At 35.5% G+C, this 22,789-nt stretch overlaps 1 protein-coding gene and 1 non-coding gene across 8 annotated transcripts in view; one reads left to right on the top strand and one right to left on the bottom strand.

Moving 5' to 3' along the window:
* The window catches only part of ZDHHC20 (zinc finger DHHC-type palmitoyltransferase 20), a 76,706-nt gene that overhangs the window by 43,857 nt on the left and 10,060 nt on the right, over window positions 1-22,789 (bottom strand). For all 7 annotated transcript variants that reach the window (XR_007126090.1, XR_007126091.1, XM_047722898.1 and 4 more), the window contains exons 2-3: window positions 7,285-7,311; window positions 2,583-2,686 (exon numbers count right to left, since the gene is read on the bottom strand). Coding sequence is in view for 5 of the 7 variants with exons in the window: in XM_047722898.1 (XP_047578854.1) it covers window positions 2,583-2,686; window positions 7,285-7,311 (131 nt within the window). In the remaining 2 variants the exon portion in view is untranslated. The remainder of the gene's footprint in view (window positions 1-2,582; window positions 2,687-7,284; window positions 7,312-22,789) is intronic.
* LOC125096557 (U6 spliceosomal RNA) lies at window positions 3,042-3,147 on the top strand. Its single transcript, XR_007126240.1, has one exon. It is a non-coding gene; the product is annotated as a U6 spliceosomal RNA (small nuclear RNA).

Raw genomic sequence — 22,789 nt, forward strand, 5'->3', positions numbered from 1 at the left:
ATATATATTATTAACTTAGTCAATACTTCCAACAATCCCATAAGGTATGTAACTACTATCATCCTCATTCTACAGGGGAGAGCTGAGGTACAGACATCTAAGGCAAGTCTCCAAGGCTGCATGGCTAGTAAGTAGCAGAGGCAGGAGTTGAACCTGGGCAGTGTGACGCCAGAGTCTGAGTTCTTCACCTCTATACTATACTGCTTCTCAGAAGTATTACCAATTGTTTTTATTATACTTTTTTTTTAAAGTTTATTTATTTAAGTAATCTCTATACCCAACATGGGGCTCAAATCCATGACCCTAAGATCAAGAATTGTATTCTCCTATGACTGAGCCACCAAGGCACCCCTCTTTTTCTATTTTTTATTTCCCATAACAAGAAGTATTTACTTCCGTTCATGCTATGTTTTCAATAGCCATCACTAGTAGTAAGTAATTAAACAAAATTAATTCCTTTTCAACTTGGATCTTAAGACATAGATGGCAGTTTGAGGGGCGCCTGGGTGGCTCATCAGTTAGGCGACCGACTCTTGGTTTCAGCTCAGGTCATGATCTCACGGTCATGAGATTGAGCCCTGTGCTGTGCGTTTGGCGAGGAGTCTGCTTCTCTCCCTCTGCCCTCTCCTGCTACCATGCATGTGCTCTTTCTCTAAACATAAATCAATCTTAAAAATAAAAAAAGATAGGGAAGGCAGTTTGTAACATAACTTTAAGAGTTGATTAATTATTACCAAATGTCTGATGAATATATTTTAAGAAACACAAAGTCTGATTGATAATTTCACGACCCCTTAAAACAAAAGCACCCAATAGAAAAAAAATGGGCAAAAGACTGTTTGGCATTTTCTACTTAATGCTGAATGTACACACAAAATATGATCCAGCATTCCAATCGGAGGCACCTACTATATACATATATATGTATATGTAGCTATATATATATGGATACATAACTAGATAACTATATATATCCATATATATACACATTTATGTATGGATGTATATATGTAAGTATATACATAGGTATATGCAATAGAATGTTTATAGCAGCCCTCTTTGTAACAGCCTTACACTAGAAGCCACCCAAATGCCCCTGCCCATCAACAGCAGACCAGTTAAATAAACTAATATTTACTACAACTGAATACCAAACAATAAAGAGAATGAGTGCTCCACAAGTACATGCAACAACATGGATGAACATGCAAACAGAATGTTAATGAAAGAAGCCAGAGACACAAACACACAGAGTATATGATTCCATTTATGTAAAGGGCAAAACCAGGCAAAACAAACTGATGCTATCAGGAGGCAGGAAAGTGGGTTTGTGTGGCTGAAAGGGAGCATGAGGAGGCTTATGAGATGCTGGTAATGTTCTGTTTCTTCAACTTGGTGGTGGTTGCTCAAGGGTGTTAGGTTTGCGAAAATCTATCAGGTGTACACTTACATATACTTTTCTGTATATATGTTTCATAAAAAGTTAAGTGGAAGTTGATATTATTTTAAACATATGGTCTATAATTTTTAACAAATTTTAATGAATTTTGCATGAATAGAAATAATTATCATCATCATCTAATATTTGATTGCCAACCATGTGGCAGGTACTGTGTTAAAAGATTTATGTGAATGAATATCACTTAATCCTCACAAACATCTTACAGAAATAGGCACTATTGTTAGCTCCATTTTCCAATAAGAAAATGGAAGCTCAGAGACATTAAGTAATATGTTAGAGCAGAAAATCAAACTCAGATAATCCTAACACCAGAGGGTACATTCTTAGCCATCTAATTATACCAGATTTCATCAGTTATATGAAGGCAAGAGAAACATCCTGGTCTTAAAACTTACTCTACATAAATATTTGCATTATTTTCCCAATGGGACCTCAAATTAGAAGAAACACTAGTCATATTAAAGTATAACAAACAGGGGCACCTGGGTGGCTCAGTGGGTTAAAGCCTCTGCCTTCGGCTCAGGTCATGATCCCAGGGTCCTGGGATGGAGCCCCACATTGGGCTCTCTGCTCAGCAGGGAGCCTGCTTCCACCTCTCTCTCTATCTGCCTGCCTCTCTGCTTACTTGTGATCTCTGCCTGTCAAATAAATAAATAAAATCTTAAAAAAAAAAAGCAAATATATTTAAAAAAAAAAAGTATAACAAACAATAGCTAGACGATTTGTTTCCCACAATTAAAACTTTCTCTAGTTGCAGCATATTTCTTTAGGCCTGAGAAAATATGTTAAGGTGTCCAAATATACACTCCACTTTTCTAACTCAATTCTGTCCCTTAAGATTTTTTAGTCCAGTAAAAAAAGGATGTCTTTAAGACTAAATAGCATGGCAGAAAAATACCAGTACTAAGTAAAGTATGATCGGTCTTTTAGTGTGCTAAGTCAGTGGGTTGTATCTGAGACCAGGCTGATGACTCACATTCACAATGTGGAGTCACCAAGCAAGTTCATGAACGGAAACAGAACAAATGCATTATGTAGTAAAGTTTTAACAAAGGTAACACAGGGCAAATAATTCCATAATTAGCTACAGCATTTGGTAATTTACCAACATTAAATTTACCTCTTTGGAGGGGGAAGCGGGAGATGTGAAAATTGTCATCCAATAGGACCATACAAACATAACAAAGAACAGATGGAAAGCCACAAGGTAAACAACGGCCTTTCCTGGTAAATAAAAACAAATAACATTTCATTGAATCCAGGTGAAAACAGGAAAAAGCATTACATTAAAACACAATATTTAGGGTCAGGAGGCTTAATCCAATAAATATCTTAATTAAAACCTACCGAAGACATCAAATTTATAAACTCCTTTACCTGAATGACCTACCATTACAGATATGAAGAAACATTCAGTTCCTGTATTTAAGGGTTATCAGCCTGGTTTATAAGTAAAGACTATAATCTGGATTTGATATTATTGAACTGCTGAACATTTAAGTTGAAACACCTCCTTCACTCACTAAATTTAAAGCTCTTCCTACCAGTATTTTAAATGACTTAAAAATTATTTAAGACAGTGCTCACTTCAGCAGCATATATACTAAAACTGGAACGATACAGAGAAGATTAGCATGGCCCCTGCACAAGGATGACACGAAATTCATGAGGCTTCCATATTTTTTCCAACACCAAAAAAAATTATTTAAGACAGATTCCATCACCATGAATATTAAATTCAAGGAACTACAAACTGAAAGTAATAAAGGAAGTTCCCACCACTGTGAATAATGAGTAATCTAAAAAACTCAGTTCCTGGATTAACCAGAAACATTATGCCAGATTTCATTCTCCTTTCAACATAGGCTAATGAAAAATTTTTAGCCATTTAAAATTTCTGCAATAACTGTTTCACAAGTGGATTAGTGTAAACATTATAACATCTTAAACTCCAAATATTAACTCATTACTGATATAACTTAGAGCTTTTTGTTGTGTTCTATAGTTTTTCTTTTTGAAAGAAGCAGGACTGGTTTCTATAGGAAGAAAGAACTATCTACCAGGTGCTTAAATTTTTTGTTTGGAATGAGGCACCTACAAATCCACTGAAAAAAAACAAAGCAGACACAAGCTTCGAAGTTTGAAATTCTACTCATTTTTAAAGTTCAGATCAAATATTACTTCTTGCACATAACCCTTCTCCATTACTTTTAGAATTCATTACCTCTTTATACTATACTGCCCCTCAATAAATAAATAAATAAAGCACTTAATTTGTTTTATTAAAGTTAGTTGCTTAATATTGATGACCTAATAATACATGCAAAACATTTAAAACAGTGCCTGGCACATAATTAATCCTTAATAAATACTGGCCATTTAAAAAAAGTAATCTCTACACCCAACTGGGGTTCAAACTCACAACGCTGAGATTAAGAGTCACACGCTCTATTGGCTGAGACAGCCAGGCACCTCAATACTGGCTACTATTATTATTACTATCCAAGAACCTTTCCTCTCAAAACTATCCAAGAACCTTTCCTCTCAAAATCTGGTTCTTTTTGCATGTTCCGTATTACCATGTTTCCCAAGTTTAAGGAATCGTAAAAGTTTTCACTGGTCCACAGTGAAATGATAGACACTAAGAACAAGGTAGTGAAGTTTTTATAAATCTAAGATGTATTCAATTCAAAGTATTATCCTTCCTTTCATCTGAGGTCATTTCTCCTTTCACTTTTGGTTTTAAAAAATGTTCTTTTTAAATAAAATAATGATAAAAAAAAATCAACAACTTGTTGGACCCAACCTTTTCTTTTACAATTACACTGGGGCACATATGGTCTAAGAGAACAGAACTACAAGTCCCACAGGAAGCCAGGGCCCAGTAACTCTTCACATCGCACAACTGATCATCACCAAGCTCCTCAAATTCTAGTTCCTCTCTCATTATTTTCACTGCCAGTGTAACAGCTCATAAACTGTTGCTTAACTCATTTGATCACTGCAAAGGCAACTGGTCTTCCTCCCTCCAGTCCATCTCAATGGCCAGTATAAATGTGTTGTTCATAGTTTCTACTCCACCTTGGCTGTGATATTCCTGGGAAATAACTCCACGTGTATGACTCATGACTGATGAATACATTATAAAACACTGGGACTTCCTGGTACCATATTTGACCACAGCTAATCAAATTACTACTTCTACCTACTGAAGGCCTATTAGAAGGTATATAATGATGTGGACCTTATTTCTAACCCTCACTGTAGTCCTGTAAGATACTCTTTCAGTTTACAAACGTGAAAACTGAGGTGCAGAGAATTTAATATCCTGCCCAATGTCACTTAGTAAGCGATAAAGTCAGGATTCAAACCCATATCTGCTTGATAAAAACTCAAGGTTCTTTTCATTATGTCATACCTAGAAGTATCTTTTCCTCCATTTTACTCATCATCTTAGTCGTCACATCTTATTTCAGAGCCAATATCTAATACCAAGACAAAATCCTTACCAAAACTTCCTTCTATCTTTAAATTTGCTTTCTTTTCATGTCCACTAAAGCTGATTATCATCCTCATTGAAAATTTTGGCTTCTCAAAATCTGCATTCTCTACTCTCTCCATTCTCTCCAGGGTGAATCTCATGGTCTACTTAATGGATTCAATATCATTCCTTCATTTGATTTTCCTTTGGACAAATATACTGGAGCTCAGTCTCCTACTTTTATATGAACACTGAGGTCATTTACCGAGTTTGCAATACTATCTTCACCTAGCTCACTTCACTTTTTAAAATTTTTGCCTGGCCCCCATATTCAATCAAGTTTGTCAATCCTCAGCTGTAGTCTATTGCAGAGCTTCAAGATAAATGGTAACCTTGAGGTACTTTAAACTTCTTAATCATTTAGTTACTTACAACTAAGGTCAGCATATTAAATAATATACTTAAAAAATATTTTTTAAGACATTTAAAATATTTTTAGAGTATTTCTGCTCTCCACAGGTCCAAAAACAAAATGGTTGTCTGCTTTAAAAAAAATCTTAATCCTCAGTTAAAAAAAACAACTGATAAATCTCTTAGCATCATGCCTGGAATGTAATAAGTACTTAACCAATGGAAAATATCAAATTATAATGTAAAGAATAACAGGAAATACTGCTTTTACATGAATTTGAAAAGTTAATAAGAAAACTTCTGATCACATATATATGCTATAAACCACTGGTTAGAAATAATAGATAAAGGGGTGCCTGCCTGGCACAGTCAGCTGGGAGGACAACTCTTGGTTTCAGCATGGGTTGTTATCTCAGAGTCCTGAGCATGGAATCTACTTGAGGTTCTCCCTCTCCCTCTGCCTCTCCCACTCGTGCGTTCTCTCTCTCTCTCTCTAAAATAAGTAAATAAATCTTTAAAAAAAAGGAAGTAATAAAGTGGATAAAGCTAAAAGTGCAGCATAGATTACAAAATAAAAATACTATGATCAACAACAAAAAAAAGTGATAAAAGCTTAGTTAATGAAGCAAATTAAATCAAAGCCAAAAAAAATCTGAATCTACAAATCAAAAAATCTGATTAAAAAATCACCTATGAGGCACCTGGGTGGCTCAGTAGGTTAAAGCCTCTGCTTTCAGCTCGGGTCATGATCCCAGGATCCTGGGATCGAGCCCCGCATTGGGCTCTCTGCTCAGCGGGGAGCCTGCTTTCCTTCCTCTCTCTCTCTGCCTGCCTCTCTGCCTACTTGTGATCTCTGTCTGTCAAATAAATTATAAAAAAAATCACCTATAAATGAATTTAAAAAAACAAACAAAAAAGCAAAAAACCTCGTCAAAAGACTCTTTGAAAGACATGGGGAAAACAGCTCTAAGAAATAATGAGACAAGTTAGATGTTCCTTCATAAGTACTTCAGAAATTCTCTGCTTTCTGTATATGTATTTTCACATACAGAAAACAGTTTTGATTTAAAGGAGAAAAATCAATCCTACCAAGACTGAGTCTATATTTATTCCTCCTCAACCCTGGCTAGAATTGAGAAATCAGATTCAAAGGCAACTTGAGATTTACATGCTTAATGCCTAATTATTTCCAATAAGAATAAATATCAATTAATAATTTCTAACTATTCAACTGTTTTAGAAATCCCCTGGATTTTCATATCTCAAGTCAAATTTCATTTTTGAAATTTGATCTCAACAGACTTAATACTTTCTTTTAACTTGGTGAAATTCTGAGCAATGAATTTTTCCCTCTAGGCATTATCTCATTACCTAGTCCTTATAAAAAGTAGAATTCCCTTTCAAAATGAACTAGTAATACAGTTTATAAATTTACAGTCTGGTTATTTTGTTAAATATCTGTGAGTAGTAATGTACTATTTTTAACAAATATATAAATAAGAGAACCATTGATAAAATTTAGGCATCATGAAACAAAATCTGCTCCTCAACCCTAGCTAGAACTGGTATTAAAAACCTTTGAATCAAAAAAAAAAAAAAAAAAAAAAAAAAAAAAAAAAAACCTTTGAATCACTACTATCAAGCATTCTGAAGAATATACAAGGCATACATATGTACATAAATATATTAGAGAAGTCTGGGTGCTAGATGCGTTACAAAATAACAGCTATTTTAATTTATATAAATAACACAAATGAAAATATATTGAATAGGAATAAACACAATACTAGATCTCCTTTTAATTATCTTTAAAAACATATTTTCTTTCTGAAAACAAAAACACATATAGTCATCACTAAATAAAAAGCATGTGGGTCACAATTAGGATATCATAAGTATTCTACTTAAATTGAGACTTAAAGTGTCTTACCATTTTCTCCATTTCCAGAGAGGGTAACTAGAATAGAAGAAAAATAGTGAATAAATAATATACTTTAGAACATTTTGTACATACATTTTATTTCAGATTGACTACTCTTCTTAATATCATTTTCACAAAAATAAAATTTAGTTATAAAATGTAAACACTAATGCAAATCCAGGATTGCACTTAAAAAACCCTAAAAACACTAAAATGCCAAACATAAAATTTTTATCAACACTGCAATCACATTAAAATTTTTTCAGACCCTTGTTAATTTTAAGTCTATCAATATGGTTATAGTTAGGTTTCCTTTAGCTCTTTCCTTATTGCCCTACAGAATGAATAGGACTTTCATCTATGGTGCTCATGTCATCAGTCTGTGATGTACCTCACCAAACTCTGTAAAATCTTATATTCAAGACAAGTTGTGTTTTTCTATAGAAAAAAGTACAGAACCTATCCATGTAATTTTTAGAGTGTTTTTTATTCCTAACCCAAGACCCTGGGAATTGCTATTTATCCTTTCTCTTCAGAGAGTCCTAATGGCCTCTAGGTCCTGTTAATTCTACCTATGCTCTTCAAATCTGTCATCTACTCTCAATTTATCTTACTGCCTTATTTCAGGCTCTCCTCAAACGTAATAGCTTAAAGAGACTTTGTTTTTTTTAATTATTTTTTTTAACATATAGTGTATTATTTATCCCAGGGGTACAGGTCTGTGAATCATCAGGCTTGCACATTTCACAGCACTCACCATAGCACACACCCTCCCCAATGTCCATAACCCAACCACCCTCTCCCTACCCCTCCACCCCCCAGCAACCCTCAGTTTATTTTTTGAGATTAAGGGTCTTTAAAGAGACTTTCAACTATAAGCTTAATACACCTCATTATAACAAATCTGATGGCTAAATACACTTCAACACCTCCCAGTCGCTTATAGAATAAAGTTCAAAATCTTCAGGGTAGCAACTATAGTCCCCCTATGATCTACAATCTGTCTACCTCTCCAATCTGTCATTTGCCTATACCTGTGGTTTAATTATCCTGAACAAATGGCAGTTTCCTTAATGCAACAAGCAGTTTCATAGGTGCTATGCCTCCCCTACTCATCCTCCAAGGCCCAGTTTAAATAGTCACCTCTGTAAAACTGTCTTGAGTCTCTCTTTAGGCAAAGACTCATTTATATCGCCACTGTTCATTCTTCCATCTCTACCATGCCACCTCTTTTTTTTTTTTTTTTGGGTACAATTACTTGGTAATATGTCTGTCTCACCCTACTGGACTACACAAGTGTGGAATCCTCTCTTAAAATAACAACAACTCTGGGATGCCTGGGTGGCTCAGTGGGTTAAGCCTCTGCCTTCAGCTCAGGTCATGATCTCAGGGTCCTGGGATCGAGCCCCACATCGGGCTCTCTGCTCAGTGGGGAGCCTGCTTCCCCTCTCTCTCTGCCTCCTTGTGATCTCTCTGTCAAATAAATAAATAAATATATTTTAAAAAAATTTAAAAAAAAAGGATATTAACAACTCTAACAGTTATTATTAGCTCTATTTGACAGATAAGTAAGCTAAGGCTCAAAATAATTAAATGACTTGCCTAAGGTCACAGAACTAGTACATGCAGTGTAGACAGATATCTGAGCTCAAATCTACCTGGACTTGTGTTCTTTCCTATAGTGTCTCTTACCTTATTCATTGTTTTAGTTCTAAAGCCTGGCATACAGTAGCAATGCTTCAGAAATGTTTGTTAATTCGATAACTGTTTTTGACTAAAATCTGTTGATAAAACAGAGGAGTACCCGGACGCTTCCTTAATAAACTAAAATATATCTACTTCAATCCCCAAACCAGCAAAATTTAATGAGAAACACTCAGAAAGTAGTCCCACTAATGGTTAAGAAATAAAATAAGCAAGTTCATGAATTTTTTTTAAAGCATTGTTTTAGAGAGGCATTGGGCTTCTTCTCAATCTATCTCAGGTCAGCTGGCAGAACACAAGTAGTTAGATCCTGGGCTGGTCCCCTCTGGCCTCACAAAGCATTTCCCATTTATGCTAATATACATTAAAAATATAATTTTCAATATTGCCATGCTGTAAAATGATTGGGAAGCACTATACAAGGTATACAATTCTGAGAAATATATTAGTAGTATAAAAATGGAAAAGAAGGAAATGTATCACTATTTGCAGATTATAAGACTATATGCCTTTATAGTCAAAGAAAACCAACTGAAAAACTATTATAAATAAGAGGTGGTAGTGGTATACTGAAATCAGTAGCTTTCCAGTAAACATAATCACTATATAGAAATTATAACTGGTTTTATTTATAAAGCCACCTAAAAAGATAAAATTTCAGAGACAGACTTAAGAATTGAGCAAGATCTACACAAGTGCTCTGCACAAGGTGTTCACTGATACCACATGGGGAAGGATGCATTATCATTGCCCGGGGGGAGGGTAATGGAAGTCTACCCACTGCCTAGGTCTTCACCTTCTCTGACACTACCCCAGTAGAAAAGTGGGGAGATACAAAAGGTGTACCTTGTTACAGCTGAGCAAGGGGCAAGTCTAAGCTCATACTCAGTCTCTGCTGGAGAAAGTGGGGACAGAGTGCCATTTTTCCAACGTTTTTGGCTGAAGTAGGGCAGTCACTCTCTAGTTTGGTCTTGCTATAGGTTGCTTCTTTCCTGATTGACTAAAGAAAACCAGCCTTTCTTGGGGCTTTTCATCTGTGCTCTTTCATGTTTCCAGGTTGCCAGCTTCTCAAGCACGCAGGATAGGATATATGAGGCAAAAAAGAAAACCCTGGGAATTCATCACCATTACCATTTCTCAGGTACCAAGGTCCCCAGATGATCTGCCTATCTCCATGTGTCAAAATTGTCTTATGTTTGCTTTATGCATAATATCCAAAGGTTTTAGTTGTACTTACCAGAAAAAATAGGAAGAGTATGTATTCACTTGTCCTGGAACTGGAAATTCTAATTAACAAATTGTTCTCTTACTGCTGAGTAGTATTCTACTGTATGGAGATACCACAACATGTTTAGCCATCCACCAACTGATAAGGCATTTGCTTTCGTTTTTTGCCTATTATAAATAGTCCTGCACAAGCCGTTGGGTAGACATACATTTTCATTATTGGGGTAACTATATATATAACATTGTTGGATCTATGTTTAACTTAATCAGAAACAGCCACACTTTTTTCACAAGTTGTTGTATTGTTTTACATTCCTACCAAAAATGTATGAGTTACAGGTTGCTTCACATCCTTATCAACACTTGGAACTGTCGATCTTTAAATTTTTAGCTATTCTAAAAAATATACAGTGATATCTCATTGTGATTTTGTGTTTCCTTAATGACCAATGATGTTGAGTATCGTTTCACATGCTTGTTGGCCATCCCTACACCTCTTCTTTGTGAAGTTGTGTGTTGAAATTGTTGGCTACTTTTTAATCATTTTCTCCTTATTATTGAATTGTGGGCTCTTTATATACTCTAGATATGGTCCTTTAACAAATATATTCTGTAACTATTTCCTTCTAGTCCATATTTTGTTTTTTCATTTATTTAGCACTGAGTTTTGAGGAAAAGAAAATTTAATTTTAATGAGGTCCAATTTATCAATTTTTTCTTTTATGGTTCATATTTTGTGTCCTTTTTGGGAAATCTTTGCCAACCAAAAGATACAAAGAATTGCTCAGGTTTCCTTTTAGAAGTTTTAGAGGTTTTACATTTAGGTATGTGATCTATTTTAAAAGCTGATTTTCGAAAATATGGTATAAAGGGTTGAGATTACTTTTATTGTATATAGATGGCCAATAGTTCCAATATTGTTAGCTGAAACTCCTTTCTCTACTGAATTGCCTTGGGACTTTTGACAAAAATTAATTAAAAATTAAACTAATATGTGCAAGGGTTTATTTCTGAACTCTGTTCTGTCCTATTGATGTTTACGTCTATTCTTATCCCAATACTACAGGATTTGATTACATGTAGCTCTTAGTAAATCTTGAAATCAGATAGTGTGAGTCCTCCAATTTGCTCTTTTTCAAAGTGTTTTGGCTATTTTAGGTCTTTTATATTTCCATATAAATTCTAAGCTTATCTTACTGATTTCCTTTAAAAAAAATGCCTGCTGGGATTTTATCTGGGATTGTGTTGACTCCCTAGATCAATTCAGAAAGAACTGACATCTTTACAATAATCAGTCTTCTATTCCATAAACACAGTGTATCTCTTCATTTCAGATTTTATCTCATCAATACACAAAACCGTGTATGTATTTTGTTAGATTTATCCCTAAAGTAGTTGTTTCTGATGATTATTGTGTTTAAAAAATTTCAGTTTCTAATTCTTATTAGAAATATAACTGAGTTTTATTGATCTTGTATCCTGTGAACTTGCTAATAAATTCACTTATTAGTTTTTAATTGTATTTTTGTGTATTCTCTGGAATTTTCTACATAAATGATTTATCTATTAATAGTTTTAATCCCTTTACTATCTATGTATGTGCATAACACATACTTTGTTTTTTAAGATAAAACACCTTATGAGTTCATACTATTATTTCAAATTTAAGTTTGCAAAGTTTTTATCATTCATCTTTTAATTGTATGGTTTTTTTGTTTTTCTTACCACTGAGAATTCTGTTCTCAAGGACAGAAAGGATGAAGAATTAGAATACCACATTCATTTTTTTCTTTTTGTTTTTACTGCTTCAATAATGGGTATGTATAATGTAATAGATTTCATTCACTTTCTTTATCCCATATTGCCCACCCAACAGCCTCGATAATGAGACCAATATGATTACTGAAAATGATTATTTAAATAATTTTTTACATTGTTGTCTATTTTGTGTAACAGCTATACTATAGCTACTTTGTTAGGTCATATATCCATTACCAACTATAGCCTCTCTTCCTTATTACTATTACTCATAGGTCTAAGTTCTACAAGAACATACATATTTAATGTTCATATCCGAGTTAAGTTGTTATCTCCGTAGTCACTCTGGTTGTCTAAAACTCATTTCCATTCTCTAGCAAACTGGTTTTGTTGTAGATACTCAAGTTGTTGAATGTTTTTATGCAGTGATTTGGGGAGACTCAAAAATAATGCACCATTACCATCTCCTTCTTAGAATCTCACAGGACAGTTCCTTTTAAAAAAGAACAGGCCAGATGTCTTGTTTTTTTTGGTGTCCTTGACTTCATCCTCTGACCCCTACCCCAAATTCCTTTTCCTATTATTCCACTCCAAGTCTAAAGGCTTGAATGTAATTAGAGGGTGGGAGGAAGAGAATGGATAAGAATACTCAAGTATATGTTTATACTTGAGTATTCTTATCCATTAACAGATATAAAGTATTCTGGGCACTGTTCAGCATATCAGGAGATACATTAATTAGGTTTGTCACTATCATCGATGCTACATTTGGGTCACTTAAGGTGGTGACCACCAAGTCTCTCCTTTGTAAAAGTGCATTTTCCACTTTAACAATCATCAAAAAAAAAAAAAAAAACCAAAAAAAAAACAAAACAAAGTTTTTTGTGGGGTAAAATGTCAGCAGTATGTGACTATCTTCTTCCCCCAAAACTTTTCACCCAATGGTTTTAGCATCCATCGATAATCCTCCTGAATTAATTATTTTGTATAATTTGAAAATCACCATGAAAAACCCTCTATTATTTATTTCTACATTTTCAAGCTGGCATTCTTCTGTAAAGAACTCTCAACTGCTTCCTAAAAAGGCAGCACAAAAACTTAATTATTTCCCTCTAATTACCCATTTCCAGAATGGGATGCTGGTACAACATTCAACTCCACTCTTAGCAAATAAATTTAAATGTTTGTTTTTGAATATCAATAGGGAAACTTATGGATTTTTATTTATCTAATGTGCATTATCAACTACACTCATTCTTTTTAAATTTTTTTTTTAAGATTTTATTTATTTATTTGACAGACAGAGATTACAAGTAGGCAGAGAGGCAGGCAGAGAGAGAGGAGGAAGCAGGCTCCCTGCTGAGCAGAGAGCCCAATGTGGGGCTCTATCCCAGGACTCTGAGATCATACCTGAGCCGAAGGCAGAGGCTTTAACCCACTGAGCCACCCAGGCGCCCCTCATTCTTTTTTTTTTAATAAAGATTTTATTTATTTATTACAGAGAGTGAGCGAGCATGAGGCGGGGAGGGTCAGAGGGAGAAGTAGACTCCCTGCTGAACAGGGAACCCAATGTAGGACTCGATCCCAGGACCCTAGGATCATGACCTGAGCTGAAGGCAGATGCTTAAATGACTGAGCCACCAGGCACCCTACACTCATTCTTTCTAATGTCTCATCTTTGGTCATTGCTCTTTCAACAGACTCCTGTATCCTTCTGAATCAACTCCAGTAAGTCTTGGAGCACTTCCCTGCTGTCTAGCACAAGATATCCCAGGCTCACTTTATATTTTTCCCCACCTCCAGATCTGAAATTAGCCATTTCTCCAAGGGCATTGAATGTTTTTTGTTTTTTTTAAAGTAGGCTCTACCTCCAGTGTGGGGCTTGAACTCATAACTCCAATATCAAGAGTCATGTATTCTACGGGCTGAGCCAAACAGGTGCCCTGCATTTGCTTCTTCTTAATGATATTTAGAAACCAACCACTGAATACCAGGGGTGCTCATAGCTACTGGATTTTCACTGCTTTTAAGGCCTTTGGGATGACAGAAGTAGTATTATATACCTATTTATATTCACATTGATACTTCCAATTCAAATATAACATTATAAAGTTTCTCTTTCTTAGGCAATATATTTGTATCTTTTTGCATTTACATACAATGAAAATCTTAGTTCCTAATTAATTTACTTATTTAGTTATCCTAAAGTATACCTAAAATAGTTTAAACACTGCGTACCAGTTTGAGTTTTCTTTGCAGTTTTAAAATTTTGTTTTGTTTTGGCTTTAAACTGTATTCCACTAAGGAGTACGATATTCAAAAGTCACTTGAAATGATTCTTTCCTCTGTGTATAGTACCAACTTCACATAAAATTAAGTTCATTTGTTTCATGATTCCAAATTTTACAGTTTGCTTTTCCTCCTGTTTTATATCTTTTTTGAATATGTAAAAAATATAAATGGTTTAAAAGTCAAAACTATATAAAAAGGTACTCGAAAGGCCTAGCTTTCCTTTCTTACCTTCTCACCCCAGGTAATCATTTTTATTAGTTTGCTTTATCCTATTTCTTTCTGCAAAGTAAATAAATGTATTAAATAAAAATATTTCTAATTTCTTCCTTTATATACCTATTCCACACCTTGCTTTTCTCACCACACTTTAGACATTACTGCACATTAGTACATAGAGACAATCACTGTGTTTTAAAGCACTGCACAGTACTCCATTGTGTGGGTGTTCCGGTTATATAATCAGGCCTCTATTGATAGACATTTGGGTTGTCTCCAATCTCTACTGCTATAAACAATGTGGCAATGAATAACCTTATGCATGTGTTGTTTATTTGTGGAAGTTTATTCTCAGTGTAGATTCCTAATGTGAAATTACTGGACCAAAAGTTAATCTGCCTGGTTTTCCCAAATCCCTGTTATAGAAGTTGTACCATTTTATATTCCTACAGCAATGCATCAGACTGCCTGTTTCTCCATCGTCTATCCAATAAAGTGCTTCCAAACATTTTGTTTGGAATGTAATTCCAAATTCGGGGTAATTTTACTTTGCATCTTCTGCAGGAGAGTAAGCATCTTTTCATGTGTTTTAGGAGATGTTCTTTCTTGTTGTTTTTGTGAATTGTTTATGTCACTTTTCCATTTTTTCTGTTGGGCTTTCCTCACTCCCTGGTTATAAGATCATCCACCCATGTTTCTTTGTAGTATTTGAATGATTTTATTTTTTACATGCATATGTGGTCCATTTTGAAATTGGAGATTGCAGTGTTGGAAAAGTATCAGATAAGCCTGAAAAATCTGGTGGTACCAGAAAGTAAGGAAGGAATAAATGATAGGAACATGTCAAAAGGATACAGAAACCAAACTGAAGGGGCTCCTACTGGCCAAATCTGGGACAATTTGAGCAATAAATGATAGATCATAATCCATAAAAAATAGAATCCACAACAGCATGAAGATGTAAATGAATGACTGAAGAGGAGGGAAAGCTCTTCCTTACAGTGGAATTCTAACTATAAAATATAGACAAAATCACAGAATTAGAAAAATTACCATTTGACAACCCAAATAATAATGTTTCAAGCAAGAATCCTCAATAGATGCTAAAAAGAGTAAGTTCAAGTAATCAGGAACAGATTTACGGAGTCTCAAAGTATTTCCCCACAAAGACGCTTGTCTCAGGTTGGGTTCTCTGGAATCAGATGCTGAGAGAGTTTGGGGTATGAGCTATGTACTAAAGGGAAATCTAACTGCAGTGCAGGCTTATCAAAATCTTGGCCAACTTGCAGAGAGCTCTAAAGCAGCCAGGCCCCTTCTCACTCAGGCACTGAATGCGGGCTGGCACAGGAAGGGTGTGACCTTGGGGGAAAGTTAGTCATGTTGAAAGAGCTAACAGCTAAAAGCTGTCTACTGACCGTACTTGCCACAACTGAGCAGCAAGTCCTTCCTTGAAGGATCTGTGTGGTACATCTGAGTCTACCAAAATACCTAATAATTACAAAGAAAAAATCATACCTTTGCAGAATGGAGAAACTTGGTGGATACCACCTGAAGTGGTGACTGAAGTTAACAGTCCTAGAAATGGTACATTCAATGATGGAGCATTACTTTTGTGGTATTTTTGCTAAAAATGTATACTTTGAATCTAATCACGAGGAAGCATCAGACAAACCTAATTGGAGCGACATTTTACAGAAGAAGCCTGTACTCTTCAAAATTGTTATGGTCACAAGAGAGAAGGCAACAATGAGGAACTCTTTTGGATTAAAGGACACTAAAGAGGCATGATAACTAACTGCAGTGTGTGATCACAGGCTGGACTGTGGAGCAGAAGGGATTAGTGGGGCAACTGGTGAAGTCTGAATAAGGCTTACAGATTAGAGTAGTATTTTACCAATGCTAATTTCTTGATTGTGATAATTGTACTTTGATCATATAAGAAAATGTTCTCTGTTATAGACTGAATGTTTGTATCCCCTTCCAAAATTCATGTTAAATCCTAATGCCCAATGTGATGGTATTGAAGATGGGGCCTTTGGGAAGTGATGAGATCCTGAAGTTGAAGCCTTCATGAATGGGATTAGTGCCCTTTTAAGAGACCTCAGAGAGATCCCCAGTCCCTTCTGCCACGTGATGTTACAGTGAAAAGATGGCCATCTAAGAACCAGGAAGGGGGCCCTCACCAGACAACAAATCTGCTGGTGCCCTAATGTGGGACTTCCCAGATTCCAGGACTGTGAGAAATAAGTTTCTGTTGTTTATAAGCTATCTGGTCTGTGGTATTCTTTTACAGAAGCTTGAAGTGACAGACATTCTTGTTCTTAGGAAATACCACGGAGGTATTTATTGGTAAAGGAACATTATATCTGCAATTTATTCTCAAACTGTTTGAGAGAGAGAATGAATGACAAAGAACGTATACAAATAATGTTAGGGAATCAGGGTGAAGGATATACGAAAAGTCTTCGTATTATTTTTCAAAAGTCTGAAATTATTTTATTTCATTTTTTAAAGATTTATTTATCTGACAGAAAGGTCACAAGTAGGCAGAAAAGCAGGCAGAATGAGAGGGAGAAGCAGGCTCCGCGCAGAGAGCACAAGCAGGCAGAGCAGCAGAAGGAGAGGGAGAAGCAGACTCCCTGCTGAGCAGAGAGCCTGATGCAGGGCTCCATCCCAGGACCCTGAGATCATGACCTGAGCCGAAGGCAGAGAGGCTTAACCCACTGAGCCACCCAGGTGCCCCAAAATTATTTTAAAAGTTTAAAATAAAAGAAAAGAAGAAAAAATAAGATTTTATCAATTTGTAGTTTATTCTTAGAATATCATATGAGGTATGGACCTGATTTTATCTCTCACCAAATATCTATTCAGTTTTCCATCTGTTCCTCTATGATTTGAGATGCTACATTTACCAAGTTTTAAATTTCTATAATTACTAATTCTGGACATTCTGTTCTGTTCCATTGGCCATATGTCTGTCCACACACCATAACATACAATTGTTTTTGTAACAGACTTTATTTTTCTGAGAAGTTTTAGGTTTGGAGCAAAACTGAACAGAAAGTAGACAGTTCTCATAAGCCCCCAACAGTTTTAATTACACAGGTTTTGTGGTTTAAAATGTGGTAGGGTAACGTTAACGTTTGCCCCCTTTCTGATCTCTTCTTTTTCAGAGGTTTCCTGATTCTTTCCTGTTTATTTTTCCCTATGACTTTTAGCATCAAATTCTAGTGCCAGAAAAAAAGAAAACTTATTGGGAATAGAACTCATTTATACTTTATACTTGGGGAGAAGAGAAATCTTTGTAATGTTGAGTTATTCTATCCATGAACATGAAATATGCAAGGTCTTTCAACTTGTTCAAATTTACATTTGTGTTTTTCAAGAATGTTTTCCTCTTACAGATCTAGCATATTTCTTAAGTTTATTTTTAAGTATTTTTATCTTTTTGATGTTACTGGAAACAGAGACTTTCCTTCCACCATGTTTTCAAACATTTTATTATGTATATATAGAAAGTACTGGTTTTTGTTTGCTAATTTTATATCCTGGTTTTTTTGTCTGTTAATTTTACTCAATCCTTTTTGTTTAGGTATTCTGTTTATTATTGATCCTCTTGGCTTTCAAAATATACTATCACATAATCTATACACAGAAATGGCTTTCCTCTTCCCTTTCCTTCCTACGTTTCTAATTATTTTCTCTTGATTGAATATGGTAATTGTTTTGTTAATACAGTACAAATGTTACACAGCAATGGCCATGGTAATAGGCATCTTTTGTTTCTGGTTTTAGTGGAAACTGATCAAGTATTTTGTGTGTGTGCAATTTTGTTCAAAAGCACTTATTCCTATTTTATTAAGACTCTTTTAAAAATTAGGAATAGATGTTGGGATTTTTCAAGTACCTTTTTGTCATCTATAGAAATAATGATTTTTCTTCCATCTATAGAAATAATGATGAATTAAATAACAAAAGATAAGTAGAAGAAATCAGCTATTACCCCTCATATCTACTGGTAACATCACTTTTTTCAGAGGCACAGTCCCTTCAGAACTGATCTGCTCTCCATTCCTCCCCAACACCACTATTGGGAGCTTTGTTCCCAAAGATCAACAACTGTCTAAATCTAAAAGGATTTAAATAGGTATTTCATGAAAAAAAGAATATCATGGCAAAAAAAGTTTAGAAAAGTACTAGGTTAAGCAGATTTAGATACTTAGTTACATCAGGGCTTCTTAAAACTTGTAATATGTGTTAAATACTTAGGAATACACTTTAAACTAAAGACTTGTACTCTGAAAACTATTAAACACTGAAGAAAGAAATGGAAGATGACACAAAGAGAAATGGAAAGACATTCCATGCTCGTGGGTCAAAAGAACAAATATTGTTAAGATGTCTGTATCAGGGACTCCTGGGTGGCTCAGTCATTAAGTGTCTGCCTTCAGCTCAGGTCATGATCCCAGGTCCCTGCTCCCTGTCGGGCTCCCTGCTCATCAGGAAGCCTGCTTCTCCCTCTCCCACTCCCTCTGCTTGTGTTCCCTCTCTCGCTGTGTCTCCCTCTGTCAAAAAATAAATAAAAAATCTTTTAAAAAATGTCTATATTACCCAAAGCCATCTACACATTTAATGCAACCCCTATCAAAATATCAAGGGCATTTTTCACAGAGCTAGAACAAACAATCCTAAAATTTGTACGGAAGGAACTACAAAAGATCCTAAATAGCCAAAATAATCTTGAAAAAGAAAAACAAAACTGGGGGCACCTGGGTGGCTCAGTGGGTTAAAGCCTCTGCCTTCGGCTCAGGTCATGATCCCAGGGTCCTGGGATTGAGCCCCTGCATCAGCAAGGAGCCTGCTTCCCTTCCTCTCTCTCTGCCTGCCTCTCTGCCTACTTGTGATCTCTGTCAAATAAATAAATAAAATATCTAAAAAAAAAAAAAGAAAAAGAAAAAGAAAAAACTGGAGGTATCACAATTCCAGACTTTAAGTTACATTACAAAGCTGTAGTGATCAAAACAGTATAGTACTGGCCTAAAAACAGACACATCAATCAATGGAAAAAAATACAGAGTCCAGAAATAAACTCATTATTATATGGCCAATTAATCTTTAACAAAGCAGAGAAGAATATCCAATGGGAAATAATCCATCCAGCAAATGGTATTGGAAAAACTGGATGGCCACATGCAAAAGAATGAAACTAGACCACTTTACTTCATCATAAACAGAAATAAACTCAAACTGAATTAAAGACATAAATGATGAGACCTGAAACCGTAAAAATCCTAGAAGAGAGCACAGGCAGTAAACCTCTTTGACATTGGCCATAGCAACTTCTTACTAGATAGGTCTCCTGAGGCAAGGGAAACAAAAGCAAAAATAAACTATTAACTAATAGGACTTCATCAAAATAAAAAGCTTCTGCACAGCAAAGGAAACAACCAACAAAACTAAAAGACAACCTACTGAATGCGAGATGTTCGTGCATGACATATCCAATAACAAGTTAGTATCCAAAATATATAAAGAACTTCTAGAACGCGACACCAAAAAATCACATAGTGCAATTAAAAATGGGAAAAAGACATGAACAGACCAACAGACACACAAAAATATGCTTAACATCATTCATCATCAGGGAAATGCAAATCAAAACCACAATGAGATATCACCTTGCACCTCAGAGTGGCTAAAACAAAAAACTCAAGAAACAACAAGTGTTGGTGAGGATGCAGAGAAAAAGGAACCTTTGTACACTGTTGGTGGGAATGCAAACTGGTGCAGCCCCCAGGGAAGACAGTATGGAGGTTCCTCAAAAAATTAAAAATAGAACTACTCTATGATCCAGGAATCACACTGCTGGGTATTCACTCAAAAAACATGAGAACACTAATTTGGAGGGATATATGCACTCTTGTTTATTGCAGCATTATTTACAATAGCCAAAGTACAGAAGCAGCCCAAGTGTCAACAGATGAACAGATAAAGAAGATGTGATATATATTTACAACAGAATATTATTCAGGCATAAAGAAGAATGAAATCTCGCCATTTACAACAACAAGCATGGAACTACAAATTACAGTGCTAAATGAAATAAGCCAGCCAGTGAAAGACAAATACCATATGGTTTTACTCATATGTGGAATTTAAGAAACAAAACAAGTGAACAAAGCGGGGCAGGGAGACAAACCGCTGCCTCTTAACTACAGAGAACAAACTGATAGTTACCAGAGGTGAAGTGGGTTGGGGGGATGGGTGAAATCAACAAAGGGGATTAAGAGTACACTTATCTTGATGATGTAATACATGGAACTGTTGAATCACTATATTGTACACCTGAAACTAATATAACACTATATGTTAATTACACTGGAATTTAAAAATAAAATGTATTATGCAAATGAACACTATAATATTTTTTTTAAAGATTTTATTTATTTATTTAACAGAGAGAAATCACAAGTAGGCAGAGAGGCAGGCAGAGAGAGAGGAGGAAGCAGGCTCCCTGCTGAGCAGAAAGCCCGATGTGGGGCTCGAACCCAGGACCTGGGATCATGACCTGAGCCAAAGGCAGCGGCTTAACCCACTGAGCCACCCAGGCGCCCCTGAACACTATAATATTAAAAATAGGGACTACTATATGAAGTCTAAATGCACTTGACCATGCACATTTATACATCTTTGTATTCCTAGTGTCAAATACAGCACCCAGAACACCGTAAGCACAAAGCAGGGTAGGAAGAAAAGTGAAAGAGGTAGTACTTATTTTATTTACATGGCATAGTTGGAAAAGCCTCTCTGACAGTTGAGTATTTTAAAAAGAAATCTAGGTGGAGAGAACTAGCCATGTGGAATCTCAGAGGTAACCATCCCTAGCAGAAAGAGAAGGAAGTACAGAGGTCCTTGAGTGGGACCATGCATGGCCTGATAGAGGAAAAGCAAGGTGGCCTGTTGACTGTAGCATAGTTGGCAAAGGAAGAGATGAATCAAAATTAGTGGCAGATCAGAGTATATTTAGGGCTTTAGAGACTGCAGAAAGAACTATGGATTTCATTATGAGCAAAGAGGAAAGCCACTGGAGGGTGCTGTAGAGAGGAGTAATAATCTTGTCTTGGATTTTAAAAGATTCTTGCTGCATTTTCGGGAGGGACACAATATACTGTTAGGAAGCTACTGCATATGTGCACATGGTATTTGTCATAGCCATGACCCCCACTTCTCCTTTTTAAATACTTATAAAAAGTATATGAGTTATCCACAGAAAAATAAGAACCACACAAGAAGAAGAAGAAAAAAAAAACAGTATAAATTCACACTAGTGATGTATCCAATCAACATATGCAATAACATTTTGGTGTTTTTATTTCCATCAGGTGCTGATGATATCCTTTTCATGTAATTTAAACAATAATGTTTCAAAAGCTTCCCTGAAGACTTGACAGTTAATAAGCTCATATTTATTTTTACATGTTGTTCAATTAGTATGTTAATAAAAATTACTCCTCCTATGATTTCAATTGGGTGGGCCTAAGTCCACATTAATAAGTATAATGAAGCATGGGAAAGAGTGAGAAAACACAGAAAACAGAAATGTTTTAAAAACAATTTTAGGGCTGCTTGGGTGGCTCAGTTGGTTAGGCATCTGCCTTCAGTCGGGTCATAGTCTCAGGGTCCTGGGCTCAAGCCCCATATGGGGCTCCCTGCACAGCGGGGAGTCTGCTTCTCCCTCTCCCTCTGCCCAACCCGGCTTCCCCACGCCCCCACTCACGCTCTCTCTCATTCACTCTCTCTCTCAAACAAATAAAATCTTAAAAAAAATAAAAAACAAAAATAAAAACAATTTTAAATAATCTTTAGCATCAAGGAATATGGATCTCTATTTTAGAGAAATCTATTCTCCATAAAACTATAATCACCATTATTTGTGACCTACTATTTCAGTTAAGTGTAGGTGCCCATCTGCTTAAGATAATGTGCTGCATATTTCAGCAATACCTAAATCTGTGTAGCTTATATGCTTATAAGAATAGTGTCAGGTGTTAATCTTCTTAAAGTCCCACATCATGTGAAGCCCTCCCTCCCTCAAACAACATACTCTCCCACACACATAATCTGAACACAACCAGCAGCTCATGCAAAATAGGCACATGCTTTTGCAATATGATCTCCAAATACAGCCAATTAAGAATATACTTTAAAAAAAAAAAGACTGCATGAGAATATGCTTTCACTCACTAAAGACGGGGAGGGAAGGTTTAAAAACAAACTAGGAATTAAAAATAAAGAAACAAAGAAAACTCCTACCAAA

The sequence above is a fragment of the Lutra lutra genome, chromosome 3, assembly GCF_902655055.1.
Source record: "Lutra lutra chromosome 3, mLutLut1.2, whole genome shotgun sequence".
NCBI lineage: Eukaryota > Metazoa > Chordata > Mammalia > Carnivora > Mustelidae > Lutra > Lutra lutra.